The 24086-nt window shown below is 48.1% G+C and overlaps 2 protein-coding genes and 1 pseudogene across 2 annotated transcripts in view; 1 reads left to right on the top strand and 2 right to left on the bottom strand.

The window, feature by feature from the left end:
* Positions 1–7256: 7256 nt before the first annotated feature.
* Positions 7257–24086, top strand: part of LOC135825815 (uncharacterized) — a gene marked incomplete at its 3' end in the record, with an annotated part of 182048 nt that continues 165218 nt past the window's right edge. The window contains 3 exon segments of the mRNA XM_065338440.1: positions 7257–7530; positions 12163–12197; positions 19955–20011. Coding sequence (XP_065194512.1) covers positions 12173–12197; positions 19955–20011 — 82 coding nt within the window.
* Positions 12788–13585, bottom strand: LOC135826155 (putative uncharacterized protein DDB_G0282129; annotated as a pseudogene).
* On the bottom strand, positions 15167–16462 carry LOC135826154 (serine-aspartate repeat-containing protein I-like). The gene is given in 3 exon segments (XM_065338792.1): positions 15167–15531; positions 15716–15955; positions 16081–16462. Coding segments are annotated over 3 exon segments (987 nt in total).

The raw sequence follows: 24086 nt of genomic DNA, 5'->3' as shown, positions 1-24086 counted from the left end.
CGTAGAAACTCGTGAGCAAGAGATCAATACGATCTCGCTCTTTGGGTGCAGACAACGCCCGTAGCTCCTTCAAGTGATGCTGAATCACCGCAGTAAGCATGTATGGCGAGCAGTTTACGCCAAATGGCAGTTTCGTTAGCCTCCAGGTTAACAGTTCATCGCTGTCGCTTCGACCGGGCCACAAGAAACGCAGGTACGGACGGTCTTCGGGATTAACCGCGACCATGAAGAAAGCCTTGCGGATGTCCGCTTGCAGCGCGCTCTTATATTCACGGAACCGTAATAGCATACCTGCGAGACTCGGCAATAGCGACGGTCCAGGGTCAACCATGTCGTTCAACGACTTGCCATCTGGCGCCGTCGCCGAGGCATTGAACACCACTCTTAACTTCGTGGTTGCAGCGTGCTCGCCGAACACACCATGATGCGGTACATAGTACCCGGCATCGCTCTCACATGGCTCCAGCTCAATTGCTCCAAGCTCGCGGTACTCCCTGATCAGCACATCATCATAGAGCGCACGCTTCCCATTCCTCTTCAGCTTTTCAAGAAGCCGCGTTGCGATGACTCTAGCTTGAGCATAGTTATCTGTTGGGAGACGCTCATTTCGCCACAAGAGACCCACTTGGTACCCGCTGCCCTGGCGACATAGCGGGAAAGATGGCAGGTGCTGATGTTGTTCTGGAGGTTCATCCAACTGCCATAGTTTGTCGATGTGGGCTGTGACACATGACACGGTCACCGGCTGACTGTTTCGACTTGGTGCAGACGCTGGACCAGATAATACATTACCTATCTCTGTGTTCCACACCGTCTCACCATTAACTTCCTTTTTGCTGTGCATTACCGCGTTGATATAGTCTGCACCAATCAGCATATGTATTTCGTCTGATGTCCCTTGTTGAGGCTTGTCACTCAGCTCTACTCCCCAACTGTGCCACTGCGCAATGGTCTGCGGACTTGCGCACTTCAGGTCCAGCTCAAGCGTTGGTTTCACGAACGCGCGTACCCGAATGCTAGCGGAGCTACCCTGGATCGTGATGGCGTACTTATCCATGCGCTGTTGGGTTGGTTCCGCGCCGAACGGCTTCACCTCTACATTTTCAACCCCAACGTGTTCTGCATCGATTGCTGACACCAACGCTGCAGTCATGAATGACGCCTCAGCACCCGAGTCCAGGAACACGCGAACCTTCGCGTTTCGAGTTCTTCCCTCAACTCGTGCCACTCCGGTCATCAGCCGCACACTTGGCGAGCGTAGACAGCACGACCCAACATTCTTCTCCGTAACTATCTCAGTCGGTTTCTCCCGGCTGTAACCTGCTCTATCCAACACATCATGTATTAGCAGGTGGTGTTTCCTCTGGCATTTCGTGCATCTCGAGCCTGACCGACATTCTCTGGCCATATGGCCATACTTAAGGCAGTTCCAGCAGAGTCTCTCTCGCTGCAGAAAACCCTTTCTCCCTTCCTGTGGCAGCGACTTTAGCTGCTTCTCTGCATCTGCGACCGATATCGCCATGCACTGTGCCGACGCCGTGGGCCTTGGCACGGATCGTTCTACTGGCTTCCTGGCAGTATCACCCTGTCGTCCGTGCGCGACCTGGTAAGACGCGCCGTGCTCCTGTACCTGGCGCAGTGACATCCCGTAGCATTGCCGTTCGACCAGGTACGTCTTCATCTCAGGTCCGTATTGCTCCAAGATTACCTGCTTTGCCATTGCTTGCAGCACCGGGGACATTTTTCCTATATCGGCGCTATACTTGGTGTCCACCTCGCCATCTTCTGTCATAGCGAGTGTGGCCCACACCTCTACCTCTCGGCAAACACGGACAACGTATTGATGAAACGACTCATCTGACCGCTGCTTGCCTGTCAGCAATGTCTTCCACGCTTTATCCGGAGTCTTTCCGAGCGTGGCAAGCAACTCTCGTTTTGCTTCCTCGTAATTATTGCATCCAATACATATCCTCTCCGCTTTGCTACCCGCTAGCGCGATGCGCAGTCGCAGCAGCCATTCGCTTTCTTCGAACTCGTTCTTGGAACAGATGTCCTCGAACAGGTCAAGATAACGCTCCAATGGCTGCGTTCCATCATATGAGGGGATTTTCATCACTGGTTGACGCCCACCGCTGTGACTGGGAGATTCCTCTGTACCTCCCATCGTGGCTTTACCCTCACCCTCCTGCGCATTGGCGATGCGCTCGTTAATCTCCTTTAGTGTTTTGGCAAACTCGGTGCGGAGCGCCTCCTCTCGCCGTCTGGCACTGCGCTCCTCACGCTCCGCGTACTGTTGGAGCCTCTGCTCCACATGTACCTTCAACAACTCGCCTTCTAATCCTAACCGCTCTCCATTGTCGATAAAGCTGGCTTCCAAATTGTTCCATAGTTCCTCTGCCATGCTCGCTCCTATCCTGGCGTGGTCGCCAAATGTTATGAACCCTCTAAGATTCTCTAAATTGTCAGGATCGTACGACCACACGGCACGAGGACAACTCTTTTCCTTTACACAGTATATTTCACTTCATCGAATAATTAACAATGAACACTAATAACACCAGCTATTTATAGCATGCAAAAACAGCGTACATGCAAAACATAAGCAGATAAAACTGGACATAACAGCGTATACAGCAAAACGCACACAACGCATATAGCGTATGCCATGCAGCAACATCAGCGGTACGGCGGAGTCGAAATACAACATTTCAACGAATACAATGCCATAAGCGCGAAGGCCTTTCCCAATTGAGAACTGGTGGTTTACAACACCAAGGTTCAACTCAAAGGTTCAACTCGAGTGACAGAAACTTGCTCAAACATGCTGTTAGTTGTAGCCTGTAGGCACGGTGACCAGGTGACTGGTGACTGGGCGCTTTTAGTGACATTTCGCATACAAATCCCCATCTAGTAGGGCGCAGTCACCCAGTTTCGGTGGAGGCGCACGAGTTCGTTTGGGAATAAAGAAGGAAGGGAGCGTCTCAGCTTCCTCGGACCAAGACCATTCGACTCAGCACCCCGAAGACTACACCTGGTGAAAATTTGATTTTAGGCTTAACTTCCCCTTTAACGAGGCTCTACTGTACATGTACATGTAATGTAAAGAACTTGGTGTGCCCCCGTCAATTTCTACCTGTAAACAACTTCAGCACATACACCGGAATACAGCGCTGAACCAATACAATTATCATGACTATGCACATGGACCACATGATAGTACATTCGAGCGCAGGTATTCCGGGGGGGGGGGGGGGGGGGGGGGCTTTACATTATCTACCTTGCAAACACATTGCACGTTACATGCGATTTCGATTCCTTCACTGTAGATCTACATAAGAAAAGGAACAAAACAGCCGAGCTGCAGCATGCATTCTTGATCAATAATCTGGCACACCCTGGTTTCAATCAACCACATGTTAGCAGCTGAAAGTGCTTATAGCCAAGACACAGGCAGGAAGTGCAATATGTGTGCTTTCTTCAAAGTTCCATCTCCATCAAAATGAGGAAACTCAATACAAGTGCAGACTGCCTCTTTTACGGCCAAAGAAACACAGTGTATGGTGAAGAAAGTGTCCTAAGGCCAAGAAAAGGAAATAGCTAAGTAATAGGAATGGTAAAGCTACTATAGTTATAAAAAGACTGAAACCGAACCCTTAAAAACTTCCAGCTAGTATGTGACATACAAGTCAGTTAGTTTCAACACTATGCCAGTGGAGGACAGGGCAGTGCCCAACTCCGATGCCAGCCAGCCACGTCATGGACAGACGCCCCAATGAGATGATGGTTAGGGATAGTCGGAGGCGAAAGTTAACCACAAGGAAGAACGGAGAAATTGTGTGCAGCTACAAACAGGATCCGGGAACACAAGCTTTCGGTCAAAGGGAATGAATTCTACACGAGCATCTTGAGAAAAGCACATGTGTCATTCCCCATATTTCACAGTCTAGCCAGCACCAGCATTTACACACTGAATATCCGCATAAGATAGAGTGACCAAATCAGGACAACATCACCAGGCCTGGCCATCAAACAGAAGACTGTTGTCCATATTCGAGAGCCACATGGATCTGTATGCAGTGACCATGACCATGATACTCGATAGGCACTTGGATACCCATATGTGCACAGAATATGATTGGAAAAACCTCGACCAAGACAGAGGCACTGAAAATCTGTCTCCAGTGGCTTGTTTAAACACGGGTTCGAATCCCACCAGACCAAACCCACACAATCCACTACAAACGAGCTGTAAATGGTCAGCGTGCTGTGTTCGAAACGCTGGACCGCATTCCTCGGCAAAGGACATCATGGATGTGCACGTACTCTTTAAAAAAATGATTTTGAGACGTTTGAACAATTTAGTGCCGCGATCCAACTTTCGAGCGCCATATCTTTATCATCGTTTCTCCTATCGCAAAAGCGATTACACCATTGGAAAGCTTGGAGCTTCCTCTTTGATCTACATATTTCGATATTTGCAACAGGACTAAAATCGATGGAGTTACGACAGTTTTACGGTACGTACACAATATCAGTCGTTAATGACTGATGCACCGCTAAGGGTTAACTTAAAACCAGTTCAGCCGTGCATGGGATGTGACAGTATTGCCTGTGACCGAACAGCTTGAAAAAGAATGAGACAATCCCTCTAGTAACTGCACATGGCACATTTCACAAGGCATATCCTTGGCCTGAGAGTACACCATGACGATTGTTCCTTCGTTTCTCTAACCAGTTGGGTCCACACTTGAGGTCCATAATCAAGATGGAGAGCAGCCAGCTTGCTCTATAGGAACGCATGCGACAATGTTCAGTAGATGGCATAATCCTGACTCCTGCATGGACAAAAACAAAATGAAAAGCCACACCTAGTCATAAGCATCGTGACTAGTATACATGTAAACTACTACAATGTATTCTGAATGCAATTGAACCTCAGAACATAAGCCATACCCCTGGCAACTGCAAACCGTAGTTCCGCGCATATAAGCCCATGGGCTAATATACGAAATAATGCATTTTCCCGGAAAAAATCAGTAATAATGGTTCGTTTTTTAGCCCTGGGCCTATATTCGAATTTTGAAGCTGGCACGCAAAAAAATACAAGTCCGTGCTCGGTTGTCCGCCTACCGTAGGTACCGGAACTGGTAATGTAGTCTGCACTGACATGCTGTACTATCGGTTCCGTAACGGTGTTTGGGTCTGTTTATTAGCCCATGGGGCTATAAACGGAGGTGGGCTTATATCCGGATATAGGCCTATGGGCTTATATGCGCGGAACTACTGTACTCACGGTGGAAACTAATTCAAACTTCACAAAACGGGGTTTCCAGTACGTTTTGAACTGAACATCCCTAACGAGTAATCTATAACGTAATGATTATGAAGTTGATTCTGAGGAATTATTGATCAATGACCGAGTAATCGGTATAATCGTTTCAGCCCTACTTGTACTTCATAGGTGAACCCAATCCCACGGACCACGACACTCTGATACCACCATATGCCATTTTTACAGGGTTTAATGCACAGCTTCCACATTCCATACTGGTAACACAACTACAAGCACATGTGCGAGCCTCTATGTGAGACCAATCGACCTGCAAAAGTTACAAATACGGCAAACGCGTGTGTATAAGCGCATGGGCCATTACGATATGGTCCTCTTGTCAGGGTCTGTTCACTGTAATGCTGTCCTTTTTTCTTGACTTACGGGGCAGGAATATCTCAACAGGAATGTCCCCGTTGTGTTGGTGATGTGCAAGCGGCGTGGGTCGGCTAAGAGTGCAGTGTGGAATGGTGGAGTGAGTTAATTCACCGAGAAACGATGAAAGCAATAATTGCGCCTGCCAAACACCATGAGACTCCAGAACATGTCTTTGTCTATGGAGTAAATAAGAGTGCATACATACTTATTTAATTCTACCCAAATTCCCATGACTACCATGTATGAACTGCAAAATCGGGTGAAGTGCCTCAATGGACATCGCCGCGTAGTCTGAACTACAATTTTGACCCTCGTTTGCAGCTGATCTGAGAACGTGATCAGCCTTTCGAAGTGTATTTGTTTAAATTCAAAACACCTATTAATATCTGTAACATCGTAGATAATTTTTCTCAAGTTTACGAGAAGAAAATCAGAAATTCATCAGCCATACCAGTTTTCCTGATTCTCGTGCATTGGCAACTAGGGTATTAGGAAAAATTCGCCAAATTTTTGGGCAAGTAACTATCAAGACAATTTCTGCTTTATGAGCAGCCTAGGACAATGGACTATACATACCTGAGGTCTGGACGGTGTCCGGTAGTTCATTTTTGGTTCTCACGCCATCAAGTATTTTGGCATCCAAAAATCATAAATTCTGGACGACGCAAAATTGAGAAAAGTGGCTCTGCTGCAACATGACGGAAAAATCTCTGGCGGAACGGCTTCCAGATTTTGTTTAGGGACTATCCTAGCCCTCAGCAGGCCAAGTTACAATAGCATTCATGAAAGTCTTCCATGCCAAATCGAAGACGATCAAAATGATGATTCTGCTCAAAATTGGTCACAGAAAAAGTCGAAAAAAGCGGCGTCGTCATCTTCATTTTGCATAAAGATTCGGGTCATTTTTGGCCCTTAACCTTGGCGCATGGACTGGATGGGTTGGCCCACGGCGGAATTTTTTGTTGACGTAATCTTTTCGACGACGCACGCGCTTCGAGCCTTTTGGAGAGGTTTCCCTCGTGCACTTGGCCGGGCTTACACTACAAGGTCGGTGCCCAGCACGTGCTCTCACACTGCTCTGCGGCAAAGTCCGCGTTTCTACGAAAAAAGGTGACCTCAACAAAAAATTCCGCCGTGGGCGGGGTATCTGGCTATCTGCAGATTGTGCAGGAAAGATCCGGAGTTGCACACTCTTGTTTATCTACTCTTGGTAGTACTGAGTACTGATGAGTGATTCTTGCAATCTTGGAAGTACATGAGTACATGTATACTGTACAGAACTAACTTTGCACATGACTGTATCAGGTAATGATGAATATGGAATGTCTGACGGAGGGGTTATCAGTTCAAAGTGCATTTAGACAACCGATACAAGTAATGGAAAGTTTTCCTTTTTGCGTCAGCCAAGCCATCTCGTAAAAAAAGAATATCGTTCACTGCGCATGCGCAAGAGCTAGCACGGCCGTGCAGTACACTGACATGACTGTCACTAGCACTGTAAGACCTCTGTACTAGTATATCTTACAGTCCGAGTCGCGGATGGGTTGGCCCACGGCAGATCTTTGTTTGCGGAACAAACAAACAATTGAAACATCCTACTTATTCCTCGTTGTCCTTTTTGCAAGGAAGCTGTGACATAGAGAAGAGACATCTAGTCCCGAGTTTGCTTTTAGCTCAGTATTGGATTCGTCAGCTTTTCAAACTACGTTGTGGTTGTATTTACTCGGTGAACTTAATCCTGGAACTTGGAACGTAACCAACTTTCCATTACAATAGAGAGGCGGAAGGAGACCAAATTGGACGAACCGGCATTAAGCTCTTCGGTAAGCTTGTCCGACAATTGATTCTTGTTAGGAGGCCAGTTATTACGGGACTCTGGGTACTTCAAGGTGTTAGGCATTTGTCTCTCCCGCCCTGCCTCCACTACCCTTTCCACTGAGTCGGCGCCCTAGCACCATCTCTTCCCGTCTCTCACTCGTTCTTCTTCTCGCACCTTCTCATTTCAGTCACCCTCATCCTTTCTCTCTATATCTAATTCCCGGCCTCATTGAGGCTCTGTCTCTCTTCCTGTCTCTCTTGTTCAACCTCCCACCCTGTCATCGCTGTCCTGCAGAGTATTATGACTTCTTGCACTGCTTAGCGATGTTATGCTATTACAGTACTGTCGGTCGCCGAAGAACTGGGGGTCAGCCTCCTAGCCTAGTCCGTTCATATTTTCATGTACTACAATCGATGGGCAGTTGAGTCCTCGTGTATACATTGGTAAGCTGTGTTTGATGAAATTCTAGCCTGGCCGTTCTTCGGCGCCCGACAGTACTGTATGCCCAAGGTACAAACACTTTCTGAGAATCGCTTGGCTTCTGGACACCTTCATTTCATTTTGCGGCGCACTCACACCGCGACAAGAGCCTTGAAACTTGATAGTCCTGATCACACTACATCCAAAGAGATGTGTAGCTTTTTCAAATTTCTTGACGATTGGAAAACATGTCAGAGTATCAAGTAACTGAGGTTCGCATAAAGTAGCATTATTACATGCAATGAGCACTCTTAGTAATTTTCATGGAAGCCCGGGGTGAAGCCATTGGTGCGTCTAGGTGACCATGACGTCGAGAAATCTGGTCGGCGGAGCTAACGAAACCTCACCACCACTGACCTAGGCAAAAAATCATAGGGATGTTATAAATTTTTCAATTCTCATTTTTTTTTCAATCATAACCTGGGATTTGAACGCGCACAATCGCCCTACTTGGTCCGCGTCAGCAATATTGTCGCTTATCTTTCGACAATTTGAACTTTGACTTTGGACATGAACGCGTGCACTTTAAGTTATAAAACTTGGTACGATGGACGGTAAGGCATAGAATAACAACTAGCTGTAATGAATTTATAGTCCAAGGAAGGGTTCCTACTTTTTTCGGTCTTCTTCGTCGCTGCTCTCGACGCTGGTGACAAATATTTTTGCTCGCGTTCGACTCTCTTGCTTTTGCAAGCTCATCTCTCTTCTTCACCGCTGCCTGGCTATTTTCTAAACAGAAGTCGATGGTGACGGTCGCCTTCTCTATAGGACTTTGTGTGGGCAGTACGACGGCCTGTGTGGTTCAAATCAGACGCCGTTCTTTGCAAGATTTTATTTTGCACGACGACGACGACGCATAGAGTACTTACAAATCTCCACGACGCGCTGGATACTCTGAGCATTGAGTTGGAGGTAAGGGAGCTGAGATCTCAGCTTGACGAGCGATCCCTGAGGTGAGCAATCTCGGCCGTTCAGCAAAATGGATCTGATTCCGAGTAGCCGATTACTTTGTGGTGGCTTGCGCTGCTCTTGCCTGCACAGCGTAACAAGATAATCTATTTTGATTCGGCGCTGTATCAATCAGAATCACCCACCCGTCGCTCTCGAAATCCACTCGAACTGTAGCTAGACCTTTCAGGTACTAGTAAACTAACTTACTAACCAAATTTGGGATGAAATGGCCTGCCGAGTGAGCTTTGGCGACATATAAACAAAGCTGAAAGATAAGCGACAATATCGCTGACGCGGACCAAGTACATGCATTACCCGATACACTTCGCATTCATACTCATTCTTCCAAGTTGCTTCACGTTGTGATCTTGCATTTGAAAGCCCTACTTGAATATTGTGGCCAGCTGTTTGTGGCCAGCTGTCTTTGATGGTAGGGTACGGAACGGGACAGTTACGGGATAGCGCCAGATGGATGTCCGTCCGCCACAAACAAACATCAAATTAAAGCTGTTGGGACTCTGGCTAGCGCCAGACGTTACTGAAGTAATGTCCTCTCATAGCTACGGGAATAAAACACGAGTTCTCACAGCGCCTACATGCCAGCCACAACCCCCTGCCAAGACATGTAACTGCCGTAGCACCGCACAGCGCCTGCTTGATGGTGATAGCCTGTCGAGATCAATAGTTTATCAAGCAACAGTAAAATGATAGAGAGTACAATAAGGACCGGTACAATAACCATACAATGAGCTTCAACCACAAACGGTATCAGAACAAGACTGAACTCTCAATCCATGTGTGGAACTTGAAACGTGCGGTACCGCCATTCTCTGTTCAGTGACATGTTCACACAAGGGCACAGGCGTACTTCAACAAACCGAAAAGGTGCAACCTATGCAGAATCAAGAACCTTACTATAGTGAATAGTGCAAACAACCCAAAGTCTCTGAACAGAAGAAACGAACTAGTGTCAAAATGCGGCCCCGAAATAAATACTTCCTCCGTTAACAAAAACTTCGTGATGGATTTTGATAGATATGAAAGCGCTTACAGTCCATTCAGAAAAAGATGGACTTCTAGCTTTTGGCCATAAATCGGTCAAACTTTGAGTTTTTTTAGAATTTTTTTCTGCAATCCCCTATGGAATCCTCTTCCAATTTTGTTTCTGAAGTCTATTTGTCCAAAAAGCAAGCCATAACAAGAATAGGATATCGGCCAGGTTTTGCCCCAGAAGCATTGAATTGGAAAAAAACATCAAAATCCAGGCCGTTGACCCTGCCTGCAACAGTGCATTGTGGGGTTCGAACCCCAGTTCAGGTACCCTTTTTGGACTCTTTTTCAAAGTTCAAATTTCGCAGAACTGCACTGTGTACAATGAAATCACGAAAAATCGCCAAATACGGGAGCTCGCCAGAGCCAGGGCCCATCTTTTTCTGAATGGACAGTAGAACAGGTCAAGAACAGTTTGTATCGACTGCAAATCACTGGACGAAGGTGATTCAGCCTATCTACAGCGTCTTTACAAGAGAAACTGTTGGCGGAATGAGCAGAGAGTTCAGTTTGCGTCGCTTTCGCTCGATTCATTTTTGACCTGCGTCGCTGTCGTCATCTGCTGAACGCGAGTCGTCATCTGCTGTACGCGAGTCGTCATCTCTCTCGAGTCGTTGTTCAGCTCGTTTCAGCCTTGCCTCGGCTTCTTTGATCACACTCCGCTTGATGTCACCGTCGTTCAAGTAAGTTTGCTTTCAAGCTGCGTGATCCGCCGTGATGGCGATTACTCGTTTCCACCAGGGAGTCGTGAAATTTTTTAACGACTCCCTGGTTTCATCTTCGCTCTCCGGAACTCCGCGAAACGAGGAGTAAAGGCACAGCTAAACTGATTCCATTTTCTCTAATGGATACCAGCACTGAACGGCAGCGGCTAGCAAGTCCAGTCAACTTTCTTTACCCACAAGACTCGCATCGGACTGCAGACTTCTGAAAGAATGCATGGTCATCAGCATTTGAATCTGGGCTTTGCGCAGGTTGAACAAGAACTTGAGTTCAGAATTATTTTCATTGAGCCGTGCGATCGGAGCAGCTCCTTGTTCACTCGCTCATTGTGTGGGCTTGCTGCTCCGTTTTATCGCTCTCTATCACTCTCCAACGTACTCAGTGCTAAAGTGGTAGAGAGGCCAAGCAGCGCAATATCCCCTCGGAGAAGTGGTATTTCAGTTTCGCTCGCCATGACTGTCATCACCTATGTTTCCACAGTGCAACCATCGATTCCGCTCGGCTTGTTGTGAAAGGTCGCTTTCCTTGCATCGTTCCTCTGTCATGGCATGCCAGGGAAGGCCAAAAAAGTGATTGCGACTCATTTCACGGCAGTTTGTGCCCAAATCAGCCCCTCAAAATTCCATCACGAAGTTTTTGTTAACGGAGGAAGTATTTCATAAAAAGACTTTACTCCTAGTGTGACATAGTAGAACAAGTAGAAGTCAGTCGCAGCTGCCGCACAAGGACAGTACCCGGCACAGTCATGACTGGTTTTGGCTGTGTGGTTTAGACCAGGCTGAATAGTTGTGGTCAATCCTTCAGCCTTGCAAGCTGTTGAATGGTGCAATCCCAGCACAAGTTGCTATGGCTTCTGCTGTAGTATCGCTATCACCGCCTCCGGCGATGGCCGTCCAATGGTCCAATGGTATGTGTGTGTGTGCGTGCATGTGCGCGTGCATGTGTGTGTGTGTGCGTGAGCGTGTGTGCGTTTCTGCATGCATGGGTGTGTGTGTGTGTGTGTGTGTGTGTGTGTGCGTGTGTGTGCACTGGCTTGTGTGCAGTTGTGCAATTGTCGTAATACCCGTGTTTTGTATGTTTGTCCTTGTGTTTAGCTTCAGTTTGTGAATGCGTGCGTTTGCACGTGTTTACTTTCACCACAAAAGGCAGAAGAGAATAGAGACAGCCGGCTAGGTCATAGTTGTAACGCTGCGTTTCATGCACATAGCAAAGCTAAGGCAATCATCAGACAACTTCAGTTGCCTGAGGATTGCCTTAGCTTTGCTATGTGCATGAAACGCAGCGTTACAACAATGACCTAGCCGGCTGTCTCTATTCTCTTCTGCCTTCTGTGGTAATGCTCCATCCTTGTGGTGTTGAGCACTCTAGGCAACCTGGGAACTCTCGCTATTGTGTTTACTTTTATCCGTGTTTTTATGTGTACACACTCTAGGTTTGGGGAGATGGAGATGGACGCCAGACATACCGGTATGTTTTAGGAGAATATTTCTAAAGGATAAATTACTGTTGGCTCAATATGTGTTCACCTATCTCTCTCTTCTCTGTCCTTGTTTCTGTTCGAATATCTGTCTCAGACTCTATCTCTATCTCCGCCCCGCCTCTGTTCGAATATCTGTCTCAGACTCTATCTCTATCTCTGTCCCGTCTCTGGCCAACTAAACCTTGATCTATGACTCTGCCTCCATGTCTCTCCATGTCTCTGCTTTTGCCTCTGTCGCTGTATCTGTAGCTGTCTCTGTCTGGGTCTGGGTGTCTGCCTCTGCCTCTGCCTCTGCCTCTGCCTCTGCATCTGCATCTACCTCTGCCTCTGCCTGTGTTTCGGTCTCAGTCTCGGTCTCGGTCTCTGCCTCTGTCTCTGTCTCTGTTTCTGCCCTGGTCTCTGTCCCTGTCCCTGTTACTGTCCCTGTCCCTGTCCATGTCCCTGTCCCCATCCCCGTCCCCGTCACCGTCACCTTCCCAATCTCAGCATCCGTGTCCGCGTCCGCGTCCGCATCCGCCTCCGCCTCCGCCTCTGCCTCTGCCTCTGCCTCTACCTCTGCCTCTACCTCTGCCTCTGTCTATGGCTCTGTTGCTGTCTCTGTCTTTTTGTCTGTCTCTGTCTTTGTCTGTGTGTCTGTTTCTGTCCTGGCCTCTGTCCCTGTCTCTATCTCTGTCCCTGTCTCTGTCTCTGTCTCTGTCTCTGTCTCTGTCTCTGTCTCTGTCTCTGTCTCTGTCTCTGTCTCTGTCTCTGTCTCTGTCTCTGTCTCTGTCTCTGTCTCTGTCTCTGTCTCTGTCTCTGTCTCTGTCTCTGCCTCTCTCTCTCTCTCTCTCTCTCTCTCTCTCTCTCTCTCTCTCTCTCTCTCTCTCTCTCTCTCTCTCTCTCTCTCTCTCTCTCTCTCTCTCTCTATCTCTCTCTCTCTCTCTCTCTCTCTCTCTCTCCCTCTCTCTCTCTCTCTCTCTCTCTCTCTCTCTCTCTCTCTCTCTCTCTCTCTCTCTGTCTCTGCCTCTGTCTCTCTGTTTCTCTGTTCCTGTCCCTGTCCTCGTTCCTGTGCCTGTGCCTGTGCCTGTGCCTGTGCCTGTCCCTGCCTCTGTCTCTTACTTTGTCTCCGCCTCTGTCTCTGTCTCTGTCTCTGTCCCTGGCTCTGTTTCTGTCTCTGTCTCTGGCTCTGTTTCTGTCTCTGTCTTTTTGTCTGTCTCTGTCTCTGTCCATGCCCCTGTCTCTTTCTCTGTCTCTTTCTCTGTCCATGCCCCTGTCTCTGTCTCTGGCTCTGGCTCTGGCTCTGGCTCTGGCTCTGGCTCTGGCTCTGGCTCTGGCTCTGGCTCTGGCTCTGGCTCTGGCTCTGGCTCTGGCTCTAGCTCTTTTTCTGTCTCTTTTTCTGTCTCGATCTCTGCCTTTGTCTCCGTCCCTTGGCCCTTACCTCTGCCTCTGTCTCTCTCTTTGACTCTGTCTATGCCTGTGTCTCCGTCTCCGTCTCCGTCTCTGTCTCTGTCTCCGTCTCCATCTCTGTCCCTGTCTCTGTATCCGTCTCTGTGGCCCTCCGCCTTCGTCTCCGTCTCCGTCTCTGTCCATGTCTCTGTTCTTGTCTCTGTCTGTGCCTCTGTCTCTGTCCCGATTTCTGTCTCTGTATCTGTCCCTTCGCCTGTCCCGTCTCTGCCACTGTCTCTGCCTCTGTCTCTGTCTCTATGTCTGCCTCTGTTCTGTATTCGCCTCTATCTCTGTATCTGACACTGTTTCTGTCTAGGTCTCCAACTCCCTGTATTAGTCTCTGTCTCTCTCGCTGCCTCTGTCCCTGTCTTTGTCTCTGTCTCTGTGTCTGTCCCTGTCCCTGACCATATCTCTGTCTCTGTCTCTTTCTCTGTCGTTGTCTCTGTCTGTATCCATCCCTGTCAATGCCTCTGCCTCTGTCTCTGTTTCTGTCTCTGTCTCTTTGTCTGTGTCTGTCTCTTTCTCTGTCTCTATCTCTGTGTCTGCGACTGTATCTGTATCTGTACCTGTATCTGTCTCTCGCGTCTTCTTCTCTGTCCCTGTCTCTGTCTCGGTCTCTGCGTCTGTGTCTGTGTCTGTCTCTGACTGAGAATCGGTCTCTGCCTCTTCTTCTGTCTCGGTCTAAGTTTCTTTTTCTGCTTCTGTCTTTGCCTCTATCTCTACCTCTGTCTCTGTCTATGTATCTGTCCAGGTGTCTGCCTGTGTCTCCTGATCTGGCTCTGCCTCTGTCTTTGCCTCTGTCTCCGTTCCTGTCTCTGTCCCTGTCCCGATCTCTGTATCTGTCCATGTGCCTGTCCCTGTCTCTTCCTCTATGTCTGCCTCTGTCTCGGACTCTGTCTCTGTCTCTGCCACTGCCCCTGTCTGTTTCTTTTTCTCTCTGTGTCTCTGTTTCCTATTCTCTCTGTGTCTCTGTTTCCTATTCTTTCTGTGTCTCTGTGTCTGGCGCTGGTTCTGCGTCTGCCTCTGCCTCTGCCTCTTGGTCTGCCTTTGCCTCTGCCTCTGCACCTGCCTCCGCCTCTGCCCCTGCATCTGCATCTGCCTCCTCAACCGCCTCCACTTCCGCCTCCGCCTCTGTCTCCGTTCCTGTCTCTGTCCCTGTCCCGATCTCTGTATCTGTCCATGTGCCTGTCCCTGTCTCTTCCTCTATGTCTGCCTCTGTCTCGGTCTCTGTCTCTGTCTCTGCCACTGCCCCTGTCTGTTTCTTTTTCTCTCTGTGTCTCTGTTTCCTATTCTCTCTGTGTCTCTGTTTCCTATTCTTTCTGTGTCTCTGTGTCTGGCGCTGGTTCTGCGTCTGCCTCTGCCTCTGCCTCTTGGTCTGCCTTTGCCTCTGCCTCTGCACCTGCCTCCGCCTCTGCCCCTGCATCTGCATCTGCCTCCTCAACCGCCTCCACTTCCGCCTCCGCCTCTGTGTCTGTGTCTGCCTCTGCCCCTGCATCAGCCTCTGCCTCGGTCTCTGCATCTGCCTCTGCCTCTACCTCTCCCCTGCGCCTATCTCTGCCGCCGCCTCCGCCTGCACCTCCGCCTCCACCTCCGCCTCTGCGTCAGCGTCTGCCTCTGCCTCTGCGTCAGCCTCTTTTCCTGTCTCTGCATCTGCCCCTGCCTCTACCTCTCCCCCTGCACCTACCACCGCCTCCGCCTGCACCTCCGCCTCCACCTCCGCCTCTGCCTCTGCGTCTGTGTCTGCCTCTGCCTCTTCCTCTGAATCTGCCTCTGCCTCTGCCTCTGCATCTGCCTCTGCCTCTGTCTCTGGCTCTGTCGCTGTCTCTGTCTTTTTGTCTGTCTCTGTCTCTGTCCTTGCATCTGTTTCCTTCTCTGTCTCTGTCTCTGTCTCTGTCTCTGGATCTGAATCTGCATCTGTCTCTGTTTCTGTCCCCGTCTCTTTTGCTCTTTCTGTCTCTGTCCCTGTCCCTGTCCCTGTCTCTGTCTCTGTCTCTGCCTCTGTCTCTGTCGTTGCCACTGCCTCTGTCTCTGTCTCTTCCCCTGTCCCGGTCTATGTTTCTTTCTCTGCTTTTGTCTTTGCCTCTATCTCTTTCTCTATCCCTGTCTCCGTCTCTGTCTCTGTCTCTGTCTCTATCCCTGTCTCAGTCTCTTTCTCTGTCTCAGTCTCTGTCTCTGTCTCTGTCTCTGTCTCTTTCTCTGTCCCTGTCCCTGTCCCTGTCCCTGTATCCGTCTCCGTCTCCGTCTCCGCCTCCGCCTCCGTCTCCATCTCCGTCTCCGTCTCCGTCTCCGTCTCTTTCTCTGTCTTTGTCTCTGTCTCTGCCTATGTCTATGCCTATGTCTCCGCCTCTGCCTTTGCCTTTGTGTCTTTCTCTGCCTCTGTCTCAGTCTATGTTTCTTTCTCTGCCTCTGTCTCTGCCTCTGTCTCTTTTTGTCTATATTCCTGACCCGATCTCTGCCTCTGTCTCTTTCCCTGTGCCTGTTCCTGTCTCTGCCTCTGTCTCTGCCTCTGCGTATATGTCTGTCTCTGTTCTATCACTGCCTTTCTCTCTGTCTCTGTTCTATCACTGCCTCTCTCTCTGTCTCTGTCTCTGTCCCCGTCTCCGTTTCCGTCCCCGTCTCTGTTTCTGTGTGCGTCTCTGTCTCTGTCTCTGTCTCCGTCTCTGTCTCTGTCTCTGTCTCTTTTCTCCGTCTCTGACTCCGTCTCCTCTCTGTCTCTGTCTCCGTCTCTGACTCCGTCTCCTCTCTGTCTCCAACTCTCTGTCTTAGCCTCTGTCTTTGTCTCTGTCCCAGTCTCCGTCTCCGTCTTCCTCTCTGTCTCTATCTCCATATACGTCTCTTTTCTCTGTCTCTGACTCCATCTACATCTCCGTCTCCCTTTCCGATTCCGTCTCTGTCTCCGTCATCGTCTCCGTCTTTGTCTCCGTCTCTGTCCTTGTCTCTGTTCCTGGCTCTGTTTGTCTCTATCTCCCTCTATTTTCTCCGTCTACGACTTCGTCTCCGTCCCTGTCTTCGTCTTCGTCTTCGTCTCCATCTTCTTCCCTGTCCCCGTCTCTGTCCCTGTCTCTGCCTCTGTCTCTCTGCCTCTGTCTCTATCTCTGCCTCTGTGTCTGCCTCTGTCTCTGTCACGGTCCCTGTCTATGTCTCTTTCTCTGTCTGTTACCCTGTCCCATTTTCTGTCCATGGCCGTACCATGGTCTCACTTCCATTATCAGCACCTGTCTACATCTCTTCTCTCTGTATGTGTCGGTCTGCTCCCACCATATCTCGTCCCCTTGCCTGTGCCCTATTCTCAAATTCGCCTCCATCCTCCCCTCTCCAACTGTTCCTGTCTCCTTCGATCTTATCCTTCCCGCATTGCCCCAGGTCTCCTCAACCTTTTTGTCGACGTTCTCACTCCGTCCCATAGCCTTTCTCATCTCTGTCTCTCAACCATGTATCCGGCTCTGTCTGTCTCTGCCGCGTCTCCATCCTCTTCTCATACCGTCCCGTCTCTGGCGCCATCGGATTCGCTTTCCGTCCCAGTTTCCATCCCTCTATTGCTGTATCTTGCTACAATGCCCTTATCCGGCTTCGGCCCGGATCCTTTATCATTTCCAGTCCCAGTTAACCCTTTGTGAGTCCACTGGTTTCGGAGAAAATGACCAAATTTTCCATTCCGACAATAATCCCCTGTAACTCCACAGTTTTTGAGAATATGTAATTAGAATATGTGTTTTTCTGAATGGAATCGTTCGGCTGAATCCAAAAAACTATGTTAGAATGTTGCCATGGTTACCAATGTTGCCATATTAGGCACATATTGTCATAATCAAGTGTATAGCCGCGTTATTTACAGAGCGCACCATAGGAAGAAAATGAAACCATACTTTTATGTACAAATATACAGTAGACAAGATAGAAACTCACAGCACTGAGATAAGATATCCTTCACGGGAAGTGGCGTGCATGGTAAGCGGCGTAGCAGTCGTGGTCGCTCGTGATGTGGAGGTGAACATCGCACGTAGTGCAGTAGGTTACACACTGGTGCTGCTTGTTACTCACTTCTGTGCAGTTTCTGCAGTTCTTCCTTTTCCTCACTCCAGGTATGTGAAGCTGAGCAACAGGAACCTGGACATCCTGCGGAACAGGCACTGGGCGATACGAGCGCTTCGGTGGCGGTGCATGCTCATCAATCGATGACAGCTGCCGGATGAGGTTACAGCGGAAATCCGAGTGCTGCAAGTTGCATCGTCGACTTATCACCCCTGGATGCTGGCTCTGCCACAAGTGAAAGAGGCGGTATGCATTGACAGCGCACACGTCGACCATATCCAAGAAGAGACTCTTCCAGTATTTCTTCGTTTTGCGAAGCACACGGTGCGTTTCGATCAGCTGATCGAACGTGTCGACTCCACCCATGCTGCTGTTGTAGTCTCTGATGCACATTGGCCTCTGCACTTCCATTTGCTGGTGTGCACCATCAATCTTGACATTTCTTGTTACTGTGTCATGCTCATGGCCCTGATGTATGTTGCTGTACATTGACACACACCGCTTGTCCTTCCATTGCTGGTACAGGTGATCTCCGTTGCGAACATAGCGTGTTGCACCTCGCTCTGCATGTTTCTCGAACTGTTTCATGTCGGTCCGCAATACGGCTGGAAATCCAGTGCGGTTCGCGCGGACGGTGCCAACCAACGATATTTGCTTGGTACGAAGAGATGTGGCCAGGGTTTCGGAAGTGTAAAAATTGTCCGTGTAGATCACACTTCCGGCGCGCACGTCACTGACCAGCCGCATCACCACAGCATGAGTCAGGCCATTTTCACCTCCAGGTTGCTGGCCTGTGTAAACTTCAAAGTTTACAACAATGGAGGTTTGGGCGTCGCAGGCAGCGAAGACCTTGAAGCCCCATTTGACGGGCTTTTTGGGCATATACTGTGTAAAAGGAGCGCGTCCCTTGCACTTGACCATGCGCTCGTCAACACTAACGCACTTGCCAGGGATGAACAAACGCTTGCAGGCCGCCTGCAGCTGGTCGTGAAGGTATCGCACCTTACGAAGTCGATCATTTATATCCTCTGCCCTGAAGTCCACAATCTTGATGAAGCACATCAGCGCTAAGTACCTCCGGTAGGTTCGAATCATGCAGCGTGCATAGTTTCCGTTGTACAACGACGTAACGCGCCAGTAGTCCCTCGTCGCAGGCAGAGGATGAAATCCCTGGAAGAAGAGAAATGCAAGGAGGCCGTAAAACTCATTACGGTTGGTCTCCTTCCACACACCATCCGTCTGGTACGTCTTTTTTTCAGCGATATGCTCGTGCGCATACAAATTTGTAAACTTGACAATTGAATCCACAACTTCGTCCGGGAAATATAGTTTGAAGAAATCAAGTTCACATGTTGGAGCGAAATTATCAGGTAGGTTCAAACCAGTGCCAGTTATGTTGAACTCAGGTGTATTGGTTTGCAGCTGGTCAACATCATCATAGCCACTACAATTTTCGTACTGTATACCACGTCCTCGTCCTTGCCCTCTTGCAGCTCCGCGTCCTCGCCCTCTTGCAGCTCCACGTCCTCGCCCTGTCGCAGCTCAATGTCCTCGCCCTGTCGCAGCTCGACGTCCTCGCCCTCTTCCACGCGCGGGGACACCTACTGCTTGGCCTCTGCCTCGTCCAGCGCCACGTCCACGAGCAGCGACGGGAACAGGAATAGCGATATCGTCAGCCGAATCGGATCCTATTTGCTCCAAGTCGGAAAAGAGATCGTCATTCAGGCGATCTTCCTCGTCAGACGAAATAAAATCGTTGTCCGAGTCACCTACCTCGTCGCCTGAAGAGCAAGCGATATCCTCTACTGGGAGATCTGCTTGGTCCGCGTCTTGTATTAGGCGAAGCGCCTCGTCTGCATCCATCGCTGGATAAGTCCAAATTCTAATTTTGACATAATTGCAAAGGCTCTTTCAAAGCGTGCTATCAAAAAAATTTTAGTGGCGACCTACATCATGTTTAGTACCTACGTCACGGAAATTTTCTCAGGTACGCGGTGGTGAAGTCTCGGCGCGATGCGGTAAACCAGTCAAGCGCGACGATCAAAAATGTGACGCGCATTTGAAACGAGCGAAATCGCTCGTTGAGCGCACAAAGGGTTAACTTTTTGGTTACTTGTTTAGACGCTCCCACGATCACACCACACCAGCTGGTTTCACAAGCTGGTAGTGAAAAGGTGGGGATCTGCCGGGGCACTAATGTTTGCCCTGAAATCAGCACTGCTAGTATTAACCTAAAGGCAAATTAACTTTAAAATTGCTCTGTTCTCTTTGATGTGATTGACAACAGGCAGCTTGGTTCTACTCATTGTCCTTTCACTGAATTTGATTCTGCCAGATACCGTTGGTAAGTTATGGATTTGTTGTAAAACTTAGTTATAAATGGTCGAGACATGGGAGGGGTTTTCACGAATGATGCAGCACCTTGATGCGTTTCATAGCCAGCAATCGCATGTCATCACGTACATTGAAAATCAACATAATTTTGCGAATCGACCTTTTTCAGGATCACTTTTCAACGAGGACGAAGCAAAGTCGGCCGAACGAAGCCTAGAGGAAGAAAATCACCCTCTCCACTTCACCATCGAGATACTGACATAGATACGAGATGAAACAACTAAAAATCCACAAGAAAACTGTACGATCATCATCGCGCTGACTTTGGTCTGAATTTGTTCTGTACGAGGAACACTCAAAAATAAGCCACAGACGTACCTTTATCGCTCTCTACTCCTTTTTCAAGGCACTAAAGTCGACTCTCCACTTTCAAACCAGGAACCAGACATACCAGTGGTCCTTTTCAGCTGCTCCACGAGCGCAGGAAATGTTCACCAAGGGGCGCAGAGCAGCATCCATTCCAGAAAAAGAGCTAAAATACGAGTGAGACTGCATGCCTGAGTACATGAGTACATGTATGAGGACATGCAGAAAATAGTCAATTTCAGCGTTTCTGCTCCAAACAGCAACTAGCTTCGACTAGAAACAAAGATTACACCAAAGGATCAAACAACAACCATTTTCTGCAGTTTTTTTGCAGATGTCTTCCTTGTGCTTGGCCCAGCACGCCAAAAATCACACCTCGGAGGAGTACAAAAATTACAACTCTCAGATATCCTCGATTGCTGGCCATGATATCTTTTTGTTCGGCCTCCTTTTCTCTGTGCTGAGCTGATGAGTCCACAAAGGATGAAACAGTTCTGCCCATAGATTGTATCCACCCCATATCCAATCCCATTATACGAGTTAAGAGTAACTCTCCATCACTGTAATTGGATACTATTGATACTAGATTGAGTATAATATAGCACCGCCAAAAAGGCTGTGCTATATTATCCTCGGATTTAATTGGCTCTTGTGTAGTGCAGGAATCCAACAGCTAGCACCTTGACAAATTGCACACACTGCCTCCCCTATGCTATAGGCATCTAGCACTAAGTTTCTAACAATTCCCAACCGGCAAGTTGGTCCAAAGATTACATACCAGGGCCCCGCTAAGCCTTACACTTGTATCCACCTGTATCCACCCCATATCCAATCCCATTATGCTGTGACCAATTTGCATTGAATATTGTTTGCCTAATGATTGCACACAGTGCATGAAACTCAGAGTAGAAGACACTACGAGTGATCCATTGTTTGTTGACGTATAATTATATCAAGTGTGCAATTTGAAACTCGAATGTTGAGCCATAAATAAATGTAGAAAGGAAAAGGACATAAGGATACGAGTTAAGAGTAACTCTCCATCACTGTAATTGGATACTATTGATACTAGATTGAGTATAATATAGCACCGCCAAAAAGGCTGTGCTATATTATCCTCGGATTTAATTGGCTCTTGTGTAGTGCAGGAATCCAACAGCTAGCACCTTGACAAATTGCACACACTGCCTCCCCTATGCTATAGGCATCTAGCACTAAGTTTCTAACAATTCCCAACCGGCAAGTTGGTCCAAAGATTACATACCAGGGCCCCGCTAAGCCTTACACTTGTATCCACCTGTATCCACCCCATATCCAATCCCATTATACGAGTTAAGAGTAACTCTCCATCACTGTAATTGGATACTATTGATACTAGATTGAGTATAATATAATAATACTGTAATTGGATACTATTATAATAAAATAATATAATAATATAATATAATATAATATAATAATACTGTAATTGGATACTATATACAGTCAGAAAGTGCAATAACTAGGCACACAACTGACAAAAGTACTGAGACATTCGACGTCCTGACACCTAGCTTCAACACATCTCCGGTGTCAGGACGTTGAATGTCTCAGTACTCTTGTCAGTTGTGTGCCTAGTTATTGCACTTTCTGACTGTATATAGTATCCAATTACAGTGATGGAGAGTTACTCTTAACTCGTATCCTTATGTCCTTTTCCTTTCTACATATAATATGAGCCAGGGACTACAGAAACCACCCTATGGCACTTTTTGCCGAAATTTTTTTCTCTCAAAATGTTGGTATGGTATGGTAATGTGCTCAAACAAAATTTCAAGTTGATCTGCGATGGTAAAATGTGCCTAACCACCTATTTAATAATGGCATATCAATTGAGCGATAAAGAGCAAATTTATGTACACAGTATGTAATGTCCTTTGTATATCTTCATTCTTGCTAGTTAGGCAGTTCAAATGTATAGTGAACTATGCCCTCAGCTTCATCCAGTGACGCCTGCTCGCCGTCCACTAAATCTCAGTAGTACTGCCGCTCCTCTTGTGCTAGCGATGTGTGCGAACGCAGCGCCTGGACACTACATTCCGTCTCTTCCTCTGTACGGGCGACACGAATTTTGTACCGCAGATTGTCACACAATGCGCATACGTCTGTCCTTGGATGCATCACTTTGATATGTGCTGCCTGTCTCCTCCAAATGTGGCAAAATGAACTGTAATGAACAGGCGAATACTGTGTGACGGTCTTGGTGTAGATGTTGTATGCAGACTTCTTGTTCTCGGATGCTGGTAAGTATACTGGAGGGTCCTCAGCACGACCTCGCTCCGCTGCAGGTTGAGGTAGACCGTACATGTTAGCATAATTATGACTAAATAAACTGCACTACATCCTGCTCTATGTCTGCTGAAATGGCCAAGTGCTCTGGTGTTCTCCCAGTCAAGCCATGTTGTGCCAGTTGAACGACTCCTTTGTTTGCCTTTTTGAAGGCGCTTCATTACATGACTTCCAACAGCATGAACTGCCATGAACACGTCTTTGCACATTTCGTAACCACGTACATGATAGCGGAAATAGAAAGGTCGATCACCACCGCCAGTCATCGACTTTCGCATGCTTCCAGTCAGTGCGCCCAGAACAAACTGTTTGAACTGTTGAAGCGCTTTTTCGATTCTCGCAGTTTAGAGACTTCAAATATGTAGTCCTCGAGCTGCTGCTCTGGAATGACTTTCCAATGATACTTCGACTTGCATCCACAGCCTCTCTCAATCCCATCGCGTATGTCTGAGGAGACCACGCTTCACCAGCTCCGTCGTCGGTGGCTCAGGTGCGGGGGTATCTGGTTCGTCATCCAATTCCGAGTAGTCGGTGTCACTCTCCGCGTTTGAATTTTCCGAGCTGTCGGGGCTTGGCGTTTGCGACACGACACTAGCAGCACTCGAGCTTGCTGTGACTCCATACGTCTTCTTCTTAGGTGGCATATCATCGCCGTCGCTGTCAGCATCGGTGTCTGAATCGCTCGCGGACGACTCACGGGTGCCAGCGCTGAATCCGTAAAAATTCTCGTCGTCCGATTCAAGCGCCTTCGCATCAGGGACTAGTCAACTCCACACAGAATCGAGCTGCGTCGTCTACTAGATGTTGTAGCCATAATCAATCACAGTAAGTGGAGCCTCATGAGTTCTCGACAATCGCTTGAGCTCGGAATCCTTCCCCGAACACCTAACAAGAGGACAGCTCTTGAGTCTTGTCAAAACAAAAGTGACGAGTTCTGCGCTTCGCGTAACTTTGAGTCGCGTGACTTTGAAACGTCATAACTTGATTTTGATATCAAACGTCGTAGGGCGGTTTCTATAGTCCCTGGCTCATATATCAAGATATATATAAATAAAATTATTACAAGAAATGTATTATCTACGCATGCATCTACGCAAGAGTCAACACCAGCCAATTATTAGGACATGTGTTAAAGTATTGAACGTTTTCGTTCCCTTCTTGTCAAAATACTACAAGGAATGATGGAAATAAGCTAAAAGACTACAACTATAAGGAAAAGAAGTTCAGAGATACATCATTCAAATTATGTGTAGAAGAGACACGAAAAAATAGATGTGAGGAGTCAAGAAAACAGCATGCAAATCCAATAAGGGACAAAAACGTAGTGACAAGAAAAAGAGAGGGAAGTATCTCTGAACTTCTTTTCCTTATAGTTGTAGTCTTTTATCGAC

This window comes from Sycon ciliatum, chromosome 10 (assembly GCF_964019385.1).
Source record: "Sycon ciliatum chromosome 10, ocSycCili1.1, whole genome shotgun sequence".
Classification (NCBI taxonomy): Eukaryota; Metazoa; Porifera; class Calcarea; order Leucosolenida; family Sycettidae; genus Sycon; species Sycon ciliatum.
Note: the sequence above shows the minus strand (reverse complement) of the source record. Positions and strands in the feature narration are given on the sequence as shown.